General features: G+C 50.4%; 1 protein-coding gene across 4 annotated transcripts in view; it reads left to right on the top strand.

Annotated features, from left to right (window-relative positions):
• LOC121481839 (myelin basic protein) overlaps window positions 1–13,719 on the top strand; it is a 114,224-nt gene that overhangs the window by 9,762 nt on the left and 90,743 nt on the right. For all 4 annotated transcript variants that reach the window (XM_041739390.1, XM_041739391.1, XM_041739389.1 and 1 more), the window contains exon 2: window positions 12,167–12,242. In XM_041739390.1, the coding sequence (XP_041595324.1) occupies window positions 12,192–12,242 (51 nt within the window). In that variant the 5' untranslated portion in view covers window positions 12,167–12,191. The remainder of the gene's footprint in view (window positions 1–12,166; window positions 12,243–13,719) is intronic.

Raw genomic sequence — 13,719 nt, 5'->3', positions numbered from 1 at the left:
TGCTTCCCACACTTCCTGTCTGTGGGGTCCTGGGTTCTGTCTGGGGAAGGGCTTCCATTCTCAGGGTCTGTGCCCCTTGCTGGGCCTTCGGTGCCCCTGGATCCCATACCCCCCTTTTGGTGTACCTGCTCCATGGATCTCAGCTTCTCCCCCAGCTCTGCTAGTCCTCCTGGCCATGCCCACCCCTCGGGCTTCCTCACGGTTCACACGTTGCTCTGGTTGGGTGCGATGCTATAAATCGAGGATGGGTCTGCAAACACACATGTGCTGCCTGGGTGTGCCCTGTCTCACTCTATAAAGGGTTTGAGGCAAAAGTACGTTAGATTAGGTATAAGGAGCCCCCCGTACAGAGTGGCAGTCTGGAGAACACAGGTGGATGTCCCCCTAGCGTCCCAGACCTCAGAAGAGGCAGAGAGGAGTGTGCACGTGTGCCCGGCCGAGCATGGGCATGTGCGCACTGGTGTGTGTGTGTCCGTGCCCACAGGCCTGAGGGAGTCCAGCTCTTTTTGCCCTGCTCCTTCCAGCACTGGGCACCAAACAGATACTCTCATAGTGCATTTTCGTAGCGTCTCATCCTGGATGTGGCCTCTGGCTTCAAGAGACCGGCTGTGGCCGTGTGACACAGAGTGGCCGTCTTTGTCTAAACCCTGTCAGGGAACGCTTGAAATGCAAAGACACTGGGCATGCGAAGCGGGTGCAGGAGCCCATGCCCACCGCTGGCAGACCCAGAGTGCTGCCACTGGCTGCCGGGCCCAAGCCACCTTCGTGCTTCCCCGGATGGGCAGCAGGTGGGGCGCCGAGGGGCCAGGGGACCTGTGCAAGCCTGCTCGCTGCTGACAGCAGATGGGCCTGGAACCCAGGTTTGCTGTCCACGTTCCTCCACGCCCCCGCCCCCCCGCCGTCACCCAGTCCATCGCACCCTTTTCCTCTTTACAGTTGCTTCTGCTCTGCCTCTAGGAGTTACCACGCCTCACCAGGCTCTGTGAAGGAGGTCGAGCGGGAAATGCTGTGATTAGTAAGGAGTATAAAGGGTGCAGGCGCTTTATTGTAATATTATAGCTGGGCTTCAGGGAAGCCCTGGGTGTCCTTAGAGCGCCGTCCCTGACAGTCTTATTTTGGTGGAGCGAGAAAATCATAAGGCCTCAACCTAGAAGTACTAAATATTGGTCTTTAATATACCGTGTAGAACCCAAAGGTCACGCAGAACCCGCTTGGAAAGCTTAAGTTCAAAATGCAAGCTTCCCTTGTACTCTCGGAGCTTGGTAATTATTCATTTAAATGCCTTTTTTTCAGTCACAGGCTTTTTTTTTTTTTAAAGATTTTATTTATTTATTCATGAGAAACACAGAGAGAGAGATAGAGAGAGAGAGAGAGGCAGAGACACAGGCAGAGGGAGAAGCAGGCTCCATGCAGGAGCCTGACATGGGATCGCGACCTGAGGCGAAGGCAGTCACTCAACCGCTGAGCCACCTGGGAGTCCCCTCAGTCAGTTTTAAAAGAGACTTCGTTGCATGATGTATCCCTGTAAAGCTTCATTGCTCTGCCATGCTTTTCACCCAGAAGGGTGTGAGGAGTGGAGGCTGGTGAAGTCGCCACGAATGTATTTTTACCAGGAGAGCAAAGGCTACGAGGTGTGAAGTGGAGGACGAGGTGCCCCCTCTGACCTTTGGATGGAGCTCATTTCCTTAGTAAATCAAAGACTCGATGCATCAAGAAACCCTTTCTTAGAAGAAATTAAGTGCCTTGTCCGGGTCACGGCCAAGTGAGAGCCGGAACTGTGAGGATGGCTTTCCGTGAGGTTGCCGCGTGCGTGCCTGGGGTCAGATCAAAGCCAGTCTGCCCTGCCAGGGCCTGCTGTGTGACTTGGGGTCCCCAACCTCTCTGTACCTCAGAGCTTCCCCATCTGTAAGGTGAGGAGCACAGCATAGCCCCGTGCCTCAGTGTAGGGGCAGCGGATGAAGAAGCTGTGCCCTGAAGTATTCCTAGTGTGTAAGGAACCATGTGGTGTCGGCAGCTATCCACTTCCTGAGTCCAGACCCCTGGCCCCTGCCACCGTGTCCTGCTCTCCTGGACGCGTCTCCCTCTCTGTTGTGTAAATCTAACTCTCGCTCACCCACACCCTTTATCTTTCCATCATATCTCAAGAATTACAGACCCACCCTGTAAAAGGTGGCATGCCCGGGTGAGCAGTGGGACCCGCTGGGGCCTGAGCCATGTCTCCGGCGGGGCTGATGACCATGCAGAGCATTCTTGTCCCGGATCGGAATCTGGGCGGTTCAGGGCTACGTGCCTGCGTGAAGACAAGGTGCCAGTGAGATCTGCTGTCTCCCACAGGACCACGTAGGGTTGGTGATTGGAATCTGGAGATTTTAGATCGATAATTCTAGGACTTAAATGTTTTATGCATCTTCAGAAAGAGACGCAGTTAGGACTCAGACCGTAGTCTTTTGGCCACAGGCCTGAGCTGACGCATTTCTTCTTCCCTGTGCGTAACTATCAGGACTTGTCACGCCCGCTGTCAGGGAATTTATGAGCCATTCGGAGGTGGGCTGAGATATGCCGGAGTCGAAGGAACATTGTTCTGTCCTTTGATCACCAGCTCTGGCCCCGAGCGGCCCCCAGAGTGTTTGTGTGCGTCCTCATGGCCACGGACGCTGCCCTGGGTCACGTGATGCACATGGCCCTATGGTCATGGCTCAGGTGTCCCAGGCCATGTGGCTCGCCTGGGCAGCCCTGTGACAGTCCCTGCCGGGGCTCAGTGGGGAGATGCCGTGGGAGACGGGGCCCGGGGGCTGGTCGCAGAGGGCCGCGCCCCTACTGGCATTTGCTGTCCTCTGACCCATGGTCTCTATCTTTAGGTGCTTGTCAAAGATTAACAGCAGCTCCAGGAAGTCGCATTTACCATCCTGGGTTTACAGATAAGGAGGAACTGAGCCAGAAGCCTCTGGGCAAGGCGGGAGAGCGCCGGCAAGAGAGGGCCTGCCCAGGCTCCAGGCTTCCACGCCGAAGCCCGAAGCCCCGGCCGCCTGGTCCCAGCGCGGCGCCCCCGGTCTGGCGCCTGTGCCCGGCCTGCCACTGCAGAGCCTCGGCCGCGCCCTGTGTGCCCCCTGCGTCCCGAGCGGGTTTTCTCCCCACGTGTCAGGGAGGCCGGTCTCCACGTGACGTCGGCCCGGCGTGCCCGGTGCTGGGAGCCAGGCCAACTTCCTAGGACCTGTTTGCACACGGGGAATGTTTCCTCTTCCCCCGTAGGAGCAACAAAATCTAAAAACCTCTCTCCCCGTCACAGAATCGTGAACGTGTGAGCAGAAAATTCTGAAAGCGAACCTCACGTACACATTACAAGCTGCGGCTCATCGGCCTCTTTGCCCCCAGCAAAGTGCGTGTGGCGGTGAGGGTGAGGTCGCTGCCTGGCGGGGCTGCGCGCCGGCTTGCAGCCTGCTCCGATGGCGCTCCGGCTCACGGCTGGCCCTGTGAGCGCACGCTCGGCAGGTGTCCAGCACACACGTTTGTCCGCGAGTCCCTACCGTTCCTTTCGGGTGCATCTCCCGACACCTGATGGGGGCAGGCAGGTGCGTTGGCCCCCTCCACAACGGGGAGCCCAGGCTGAGTTTAGGGAAGGTGCTCAAGGTCAGAACAGGTCACGGCCTGCCTGGGGCTCAGTGGTACTTTCTTCCTAAACAAGCTTCTGAACTGGAGACAGCTGCCCTTCCTCCCACCTCTTCTTTTGCCTCAAAACCTTTAAAATATTTCCTGACTCTGAAGCCTTTAGACCTTTCTTTGGAAAAATCACAGTAGACACTCTTGGCTCTGGGTGAAACTCCGTCAGGCTGTGTGGCTTCACGGAGTTGCGTGGGGCGGCTGGCGATTCTCTCTCCATGCTCAGTGTTGACGGACAGGTGGCTGGTGTGTGCCTGGGAAGTGTTGGGAGCACCGCACAGGGGTCTGAGGAGGAGTGTCGGGGGGCACGGTGTCCAGGAAGTTGGGGTCTCCTAGGTTAGCAGTCTTCCCTTGTGGGGGAAGAGCTCCCATGGAAGGATCAGCCAGCAGCTCCCCGGTGAGTTCCTTCTGTCTAGGGTTAGCATTTCCCAAAAAGGGAATAAGGATGCCCTTTTGGAAATTTCCCCACTTCCTAGTTTTTTTTTTTCTTAAAGATTTTATTTATTTATTCATGAGAAACACACAGAAAGAGGCAGAGACACAGGCAGAGGGAGAGGCAGGCTCCCTGTGAGGAGCCCGATGTGGGACTCGACCCCAGGACCCCGGGATCATGCCCTGAGCCAGATGCTCCACCACTGAGCCACCCAGGTGTCCCATACTTCCTGTTTTATTACCTTTATCAGGTTACCTCATTCCTGAGATATCCTGACTACACTCTGTCAATCTGAATTCTAGAGCTTTTCCCTCAATATCCAACATTGCCACAATTCAGAGATCAGATAAACCTCTTCTTTGCAAATGCACGAATCCACCATCTTTCCCTTATGTTCCTCTAGAACATATAATTCCTCTAGAACGTATTGTTGAACCACCTCCGAAATACGACGAAATGCTCCCGACTGCCTGGTGGCTCCTCAGCCAGTATAAGTGACCAATGCACTCCATTCCCAGGATCCCAATATCTGCCCCCCCCCCAGCATGTGTCTGCACAGCATCTCCTGGGTGCCACTGGGGACCCCAGTGACCAGGTGCTGGGGCTGTGAGGACCCAGGTGATGTGGGAACTGCAGTAGTGATAACAATCAAGGCTGTTGACCTGTAAAGTCTAGTGAAAGGCAAATATTTCATTTATGGTTAATGGCAAAGGACATTTAATTGATATTAAAAATCGAGAAAACCAAAGTTACCCCTCTAGTGGGATTTTTAAATCCTGCTCCTGTAAGTATGTATCAACACCCCTCTCTGCTGGAAATGACTCACAGATTCCAGCAGGTGGATTTTAGCAAGTTCTCCGTGGGCTTGGTGCTCTACCCACAGTGTTGCAAACCCCACCCCGTCCTTCCCAACCCCCAGCCAGTGGCCTCCCGCTGGGGTCCCTACTGGCCACGCCCACACTGTGGCAAGTGCACACAAAACGGGGGAAAACATTGCTCTGAATTAACATGTGTGGATCATGGCACCAGGGACCAATGACAGGGACAGATCGTCCTCTGGCTCCCTACTGAGTACGGAGCAATTATTTATTTAAAATGTTATGAGCACCTGGGTGGCTTGGAAGTTGGGTCTCTGCCTTTGGCTCAGATCGTGATCCTGGGGTCCTGGGTTGGAGTTCCCTGCAGGGAGCCTGCTTCTCCCTCTGCCTGTCTCTCTCTCTCTCTCTCTTTTTCTGTCTCTCACATGAATAAATAAATAAATAAAATCTTTTAAAAAATGTTATTAGAAGGCAGTCAAATGTTTCCAGTTACGATATGTGGAAGATTAGCTCTTTGGGGTCAGAATGAACTCCCTATTGGTCTCATTCTGGGTCTGGTGCCTTGTGTAACATACAAGCCATTCTCTAGGGAAGGGAAGACAGGGCAGCTGTGTCAGTGATGTGTGGTCAGGGCCTGTGGCCATCAGGTCCATCACCTTCCTGGACCCTGTGGTAGTACGATGTCCGTTTCTACAGAAGGGATTCTAGGAGCTGAGAAAAGTTTGATTTGCCAAGGATGGTCTATGATGAACAGCTGCTGGCAGGCAGGCAATTAAAACCCAGATCAAAATGATGCACTTTCCACTGGTTGCTCCTGTAAGATACTTGGTAGAGAACTAAGGTCATCTCTGCTGTTCTCATTAGTGAGCTTGTTATCCCCATGCAAGTGTCTGTAAGAAGCAGGTTCTTACCGTTCGTGTGTTTTTTAAGGGTACTTGCTACAGTTAAGGTCTTATTTCTTTTTATTGTGCTAATTAATTATTTAGAAACATATCACATCTCAGACCCACTATAATTTTTTTTTCCACCTAAGACATATTTATAAAGTACTTTCCTAAAGGCCTGATACACTCAAAGCTAGATTGAGGCTTCTTCTTCTTTTTGATTGTATTTATTTATTTATTCATGAGAGACCCAGAGAGAGAGGCAGAGACACAGGCAGAGGGAGAAGCAGGCTCCCTTTGGGAGCTCGATGCAGGACTTGATCCCAGGACCGTGAGATCATGACCTGAGTTGAAGGCAGACGCTCAACCCCTGAGCCACCCAGACATCCCTCGATTCAGGCTTCTAAACGTTACTCTATTGGCTGTGAAATGGGAATAGAGCTTACAGGCTATTCCTGTAATTACATAACTTAGCAGGTGGCGGTTCCGAGCTCCCCCACACCGTGAAGGCTGTAGCATCCCCACCTGACCCCACACCACGGCCCCAGCCTCCCTGGCCTCCGGGTGCTCAGGGGAGTCCCTGTGCCCTGGACGATGTCTAGAAAGACCAGTAACAAGACCTTCTCTGTCTCACAGTCGTTACCCCACTGCCTGTAAAAATGCCCTCGGCGGCACTTCACCAAGAGTGGATGGTGTCTTAGAATCTGAGGGCTCCTCTGAGGTTGGGGAACACTGTCTCCTGAGGCCCGGGCTGGGAGACTCATGCTCTCTCCCCGCCCTGTTCAGCACAATTGCCTCACTTCCTGTGTCGGGCTGGTCCCTGCAGGGCCTGAGCTCTGGTTTCCGGCTCCTTGTACGGTGTCACTCCTGGGCTTCTCGGGGGCACTGGTGTTCTCTCCCCTTCTCTGCCCTGGACCTTGTCGGTTTGAGTGGATGCCCCTGGAGAGGTCTGTGCATTTATTCCTACAGCTGCGTGCCTGCCCCTGTCCTCTCTTCCTGGGATCACATGCACCTGCTGGGAGGGACCAGAGGATGGAAATGAGCAGCGCCCAGAGCTCACCCTCACCCTCACCAGCCCTACTGTGTGCTTCCTTCAGTGCAGGACAGCCAGAGGGCTTTTCTTCCTTCTGCCTTAAAGGCATCTGAGGCTCAGAGAGCTGGACCCGTGGCCCTGCGTCCCTAGCCCAAGCCTAGATTGGCACCCAACTCTGACTTGCCTTGTCTGCACTTTAAAAAGTTAGAACTCCAGCAGGATGTGGTTGGTTAAAGTACCTGGTGGCACTCTGTTTTTACCTCTGTGCCGCCAAGCACCCCAGCCCACGGGGCACCGGTACCCCCAGCCACCCGCAGCGGGGGGGTTGGCATGTGCGGGCTCCCTCAGGATCTCCACCAAGGGACCAGCTGGGAGTCTTGCTCAGTATGGGTGAACTCGGAAACACAAAGTCTGCGCCAGCAACACTGGATTGCTACCTAGAATGGTATATGCCAAATTTTAGCCCGCTGGCTCGTAACAGTGCGGATGCTGACATATGCGCGATGCTCATGTACATGTGATGGAAATTTCCAGTAACCGCAAGGGCCTGTTTAGGAATCCCCTCTGGAACGGGCTGTTCCCCCTGAACAGTGTGTGGCAGCTCCTGCCAAACCAGAGGTCATCCTGCTTTGAGCTCCACCATCCTCCCTTCCCTTCCTTCATTTCCCCTTTTTATTATTTCACAAGAAACCTCTCGGATTACTCAAGACGCTTCAGAGTCAGCTGGCTTCCAAACAGCATTCCACAGGCTCAAAATCCTCTGTCTCAATTCAATTAATCTCAGAAATGGAATGGAATAGGGGCGCCTGGCTGGCCGGGTCGGGAGAGCATGTGACTCTCGAGGTCAGGGTCTCAGAGTTTCCAACCCCATGTTGGGTTGGTAGATTCCTTAAAAAATTAATAAGGAAACTTAAGAAAAAATGAAATGGGATAAAGATGACCTGCAAGCGTCCTGCTTGTTGGTCTGCAGCTGGTTCTTCTCAGCCTGCGGCCCCACCTGCTGGCTCCACATGCACAGTTAGACCCAGCAGAGCCAGTGCCCGCCGCTTGGATGATGACGGCCCCGATCGACGAGTATATGTCCCTCGTCACCTTGTATTTCTCATCTTTCTCTCCTGGCCAGTATGTACGTTGTGCGTTTAAGGTGAGAATCTGCCTGTGTGAAATGACACGTATAAGATCTCTACTAATCTGAGAGGCCAGTCAGATCTAACTGCTTCTGTATGCATTCATAGAATATTTCATGGACTTCTGTTACTTCGAGCTATCTTGGGCTCGGTAGTCTTGAGTTTTCTAAGTAGTGATTAAATATTTCAGGAACAACCCTCCCAAGGACGACCTCAAGTTTTGCTTTAAAGTGTGATGAAGTTTTGATCAGGACTGAGCAGCTTGGAAGAAGCATTACCTTTCTCCAAGGCGCGGGGGGTAGTGGGGGGCGGGGGGGGAGGTGTCTGTCATTGGATTCCAGCCTCAAACGCCCTTTGCTCAAAAATAGTTCTACTTTTGTCCACAAGCAGCCCCCAAATATTGACACACACCCCCACCCTCACACACACACACACACACACACACACACACACACACACAATTGTGATTTAGGTTAAATCCTTAGAGATTTGTTTTCTGGAAGGAGAGAACATTGCTCTGGGATTTGCCTAATACCAACTGGGAATGTGGTGAGGGGGCGCTGGACGCTGGTGGAAGTAGGGGTGCGGAGCAGTCAACGCTGGGCTGGAGTGCCACTCAGGTGCAAACATTCGTCTTTATGCTCAGAGAGAAGAAACTCCCGAAAGTCCAAGTTGTTGGCTTTAGAAGGAGTTAACTCTTTTTGCCTGTGTTTCATTTTTTTCCCCATCCCGTTTAACCCACTCCCCCTGCTCGCCCACCTCCCCTGTGGTGACCATCCGTGTGTTCTCTGGCATTAAGTGTTTCCTGGTTTGTCTCTCTCTCTTCTTTTCTCCTTGTTCACCTGTTTTGTTTCTTAAAGTCTCTAGCTTTATCCAGGTTGTTGCAAATGGCAAGATTTCATTCCTTGTTTTTTTATTTATTTATTTATTTATTTTTTAGATTTTATTTAATTACTCATGAGAGACACACAGAGAGAGGCAGAGACACAGGCAGAGGGAGAAGCAGGCTCCCTGTAGGGAGCCTGATGTGGGACTCGATCCCAGGACCCCAGGATCACACCCTGAGCCAAAGGGAGATGCTCAACCACTGAGCCACCCAGGCATCTGATTTCATTCTTTTTGATGCCTGAGTAATAGTCCATTGTATATATACCCCATCTTCTTTATCCACTCACCTGTCGATAGACACCTGGGCTGCTTCCATAATTTGGCTATTGTAGATAATGCTGCTGTAAACACTGAATTAGTATCTTGTATCTTTGGGTAAATACCTAGCAGTGAGATTACTGTATCATAGGGTATCCCTATTTTTAATTCTTTGAGGAAACGCCACACTTTTCCAGAGTGGCTGCACCGGTTTGCATTCCCACCAACAGCGTAAGAGGGTTCCCCTTTGTCTATATCCACACCAACACCTCTTGTTTCTTGGGTTGTTGATTTTAGCTCTTCTGACAGGTGTGAAGTGATAGCTCATTGTGGCTTTAATTTGTATTTCCCTGGTGATGAGTGATCTTGAGCATCTTTTCATGCACCCGTTGGCCATCTGAATGTCTTCTTTGGAAAAATGTCTACTCATCTGCCCATTTTGTAATTAGATTATTTGGTTTTTTTCAGTGTTGAGTTATATCAGTTCTTTATTTATTTTGGATACTAATCCTTTATCAGATATGCCATTTGCAAATGTCCTTAGGTTGTCTTTTAGTTTTGTTGATTGTTTCCTTCTCTGTGCAGAAGCTTTTTGTTTTGATGTAGTTCTAATTGTTTATTTTAGCTTTTCTTTCCCTCGCCATAGGAGATATATCAAGAAACATGTTTCTACAGCCAGTGTCAGAGGTATTACTGCCTGTAGCTCTCTTCGAGGTTTTTTTTATGGTTTCAGGTCTCACATTTATGTCTTTAATCCATTTTATTTTTGTGTATGGTGTAATAAAGTGGTCCAGTTTCATTCTTTTGCATGGAGCCAGCCAGTTTTCCCAACACCATTTGTTGAAGAGCCTGTCTTTTCCCCATTACATCTTCTTGTCAAGATTTGATTTGTCAAGATTAACTGATCATATAATCCTGGTTTTATTTCTGGGCTTTCTGTTCCATTTCCCCTTGATCTATGTATCTATTTCTGTGCCAGTAACCTATGGCTTTGATTATTTTGGCTTTGTGGTTTATCTCAAAATCTGGGCTTGTGATGCCTCCGGTTTTGTTTTTCTTTTTCAAGGTTGCTTTGGCCATCCAGAGTCTTTTGTGGGTCCATACAAATTTTAGGATCATTTGTTCTAGTTCTGTGAAAAAGGCTATTTGTGTTTTGAGAGGGATTGCATTAAATCTGTAGATTGCTCTGGGTACTATAGACATTCTAACAATATTTGTTATTACCCATGTTTAGTTTTGCATAACCAGTTGTTATCGCTAAAATGGAGGCAGGGGAGATCCACAGATGTTTACTGCATTGTTATTCTGTGTATCCTATACATCTTACAAGTTCTTGATATTTAGTTAAAACCTTACATGGCGTCAAAGAGAGGGGCAGGTGTTCTAACCTGCATTCAGACCTGTGTCTCCTGGGAGAACACCCACACACTATCATGTGACAATTGTATAGACCCCAAGAGGACAAAAACAAGTTCTCTCTTCCCCCTTCTGTGCCATCAAGTAGAGCACCATGTGCACCCAAACCTCCATTTTTCCCGTGCGAGTTTCTGTGATGGCCACTTTAAATAAATTGGTAGAGAGATGATAGAATCACATTGGAGGCTGAAATTATCTGCAAAGGTAGACTTGCATCTTTACAAGTGTACATTCTTAAACACTGGGGTTTTTTGGTCTCATGCATGAAACATGAGGAATTCACCGATTGTTCTGTTAGTGATGTTTCATCGCTCCTCGAGCTATGTCTTTGATTTTACCGGAACTCATTACTACTACTATCTTTCTCTTCCCAGGCTCTCACTGGACATGTGAGAAGGAAGGGAAGTCCCCTTCCCTGATGTCCATTTACAAATTTTGGGGAAGGAAGGCTGTTCTCTCCACATGTGGTTGGCTGTTCACGGTCTCCACTATGTAACTGCTCACGTACACACATACACCCTGGGAGGCGATGCTCCAAACTGTCATTGCTTCTTTCTCACCCATCCCACCGTTGGTTGGAGTCCTCATGACCAGGATTATATGATCAGTTAATCTTGACAAATCAAAGGCAAAGGCATCCTTCACGGACACTCAGAGGTGCCTGGTTCTATGGGAGACTTTGGAAAAATTCAGATTTGAAGTATTTCCCCTTTTCCTGAGGAGTGCCTCTTGGGGGGCAAGGCTTGCCTTTTATCCAGGCAAATGTAATGTTTTAGAAATCCTCCCCATTTTTAGAAGACAATTCATTTTTTATCTTTCAAGGAAAGCTGTTTCATGTTCAGCACAGAGTTGGCTTTCACATGTTCTTTAAAAAGAGTTCCTCATGGACAATGATGCTTTGTAACTGTCCCTTAAGACTGGCACCTGAAGCCAGGCAATGGTCAATGGTGATGGAGCGAGTGGTCCTGGTGGTTCGCACACATCCACGGATGAGAGTGGATAAGCAATTGGTGTAGAATGAGTTTGGCTAAATTCTCCTGTATTGTGCCTTTGGCAGGAGAAATCATGAATTTGCTGCTAAAGTTTATGTTAGAAAAAACAGATGAAGATCAGATGCTTTTTTAATCCAACTTTATCTTCCTTGCAAATTCTGCAGATTCCTGGGATACTTGTGTGATAAGCAGTCTCTAGTCTGCCCTTGCCATTTCTGTGCTCCCGAGATTCTATGAACAGCAAGCCCAGTAGTCTGCCTTTCATTTCCAGGAGTGTCAACCCGTTGTGCCTCTCAGCACGCCTCACCACAGCTGGGGAGGTGGGAGGCCCCTGTGTGCGTGCCGTGGGGTGGACACTGTCCGCGAGAGTGCTGGACTCGGGCCCATCGTCCAGGATGAGGACACATGCAGAAAGGGTCTTTGGTACCGAGCAGAGCGTGGGTACCGGCAGCAGTCCCGCCTGCTTGCGTTTGCTTGCAACTGGAAGCCAACAGGCCTGCGCTAAGAAGGCTTCTGATGTCTCTCGATTTGGAAGGTTTTGGTTTTCTCTTCTCAGAAATGAGCCAGTTGTTGTCACAGGACTATTGCTCTGATGGATGACAATGTAGAAAATTCTGAGAGTACTAGCTTTAAGGCCAATGCCTTCTGTTTTTCTTGCAGCTTCTGACGAGCTCGGCGGTCCAGGATGGGAAACCACGCAGGAAAGCGGGAGTTAAGTGCGGAGAAGAGCAACAAGGTAAGAAGTCAGCCTGGCTCAGAAACTCCCTCAGACACAAGTCAGTTTTGTCATTGAACATAATCCTCCTGACATGTACTGTGGCTGCCAGGGTTTCCCGCTAAAATGATTGGGGTGTTACCTGCTGCCTCAGAAACGTCTAGAGTGGGCCTTACACACAGACCACGACCTGTGTGCCTCAGCCCAGACCCTGGGCCGCTACAGGCTTGCCGTGCTGTCCTGCTAGGGGCACCTGCGTCCTGTCCCTGCCCCCACCGTCCCCACCGTTGCTCGCTCAACCTGTTTGGAGGGTACAGATAAGCCAAAGGGGAAAATGCACATAGAAACGGTTGGCATCCTTCCAGGGTTGTCAAAGTTGTCATCCTTATGTTTCCAGCATGGCATCCACCTCAGTTTTCAGCCCTCGGTTCCTTCTTGATGCAGGTTCTCTGCATAGCCCTAGATGCCCCTGGCAGCCTTTTCCTCCCCACCCACTCCGGGGCGGGGGGGGGCAACCTCAACGAGCCTGCCACTCACAGGCCCCTGGTTGCCTCATGCTCTGTCCAGGGCTTCCTCTACCAATAGGGGGTCATTTCAGATGATGAGAAAGCAGGGCTGACGTTGAATGTGCCCTGATCGTGGGGACAGGGAAGGGAAATCACTCTGTGCCTTTGATACTTTACCTCAACTTCACCTTACGTGTGTCCCAGCTCAAGACGATGGTGCTGGCCCAGGGTGCTGCACTGAGGGTGGAGGACCTCCACCGCCACCTGTACATGGATGTGCTTCCATATGCAATTCATGGCACTGACTTGGCCATAGCCGTGACACCCCCTGAACCGTGGTCTGTGGTGTAGTTTTTATGAATAGCAATGACTTCAGCAGCCGTGGGTCCTTCTACTCGGTGCTTGGACTCTGTTTCTGTATCAGCCAAGGGGGGTGATTTGCCATAATTTACTTTCAAGTCCTCCTTGTAAAGTAAACATGTGAGGATACACTGTCCTTGGTCATATTTGATCTCAGTTAGTTACAGTGTCATCTAGTTTCTTGACTAATGATTTCAGGCCCAAGATGAACTGGAAGGGATTTACCTGTTGATAATGTCGTGATTGGTTTGGATTCCCCCCTTCCTGCTAAAAGAGGGCTGATTTATGTATTTTGTAAGTATGTAAGCAACTCTAGTCAATGCTGAACAGGGGGATGACTTGTTAATTTTTAGAAATTCAGCCATACCACCGGTCACCTTGTCGTCGTCACAATGGGCAGTAGCGTTGAGCTGTGTGTTCAGGTGCTGCGAAGCCCAGAAGTGTGGACGGCATCTCCACCAGAAGTGAAAGTGGAGATGGGCCCCTGGCAGGGAGTTCCCACCCGTCAGCACCAGGGGAGTGCAAGTCTTGTAAGGATGGATCTGAGGCTCCAGTTTTAAAAACTGCTCTGTGGCTTTCATGTCTTCCTTGTTTGAGGTTATAAGGCCATGAAACACACTTTTAATTTGTGT

The sequence above is a fragment of the Vulpes lagopus genome, chromosome 24, assembly GCF_018345385.1.
Source record: "Vulpes lagopus strain Blue_001 chromosome 24, ASM1834538v1, whole genome shotgun sequence".
Lineage (NCBI taxonomy): Eukaryota > Metazoa > Chordata > Mammalia > Carnivora > Canidae > Vulpes > Vulpes lagopus.
Note: the sequence above shows the minus strand (reverse complement) of the source record. Positions and strands in the feature narration are given on the sequence as shown.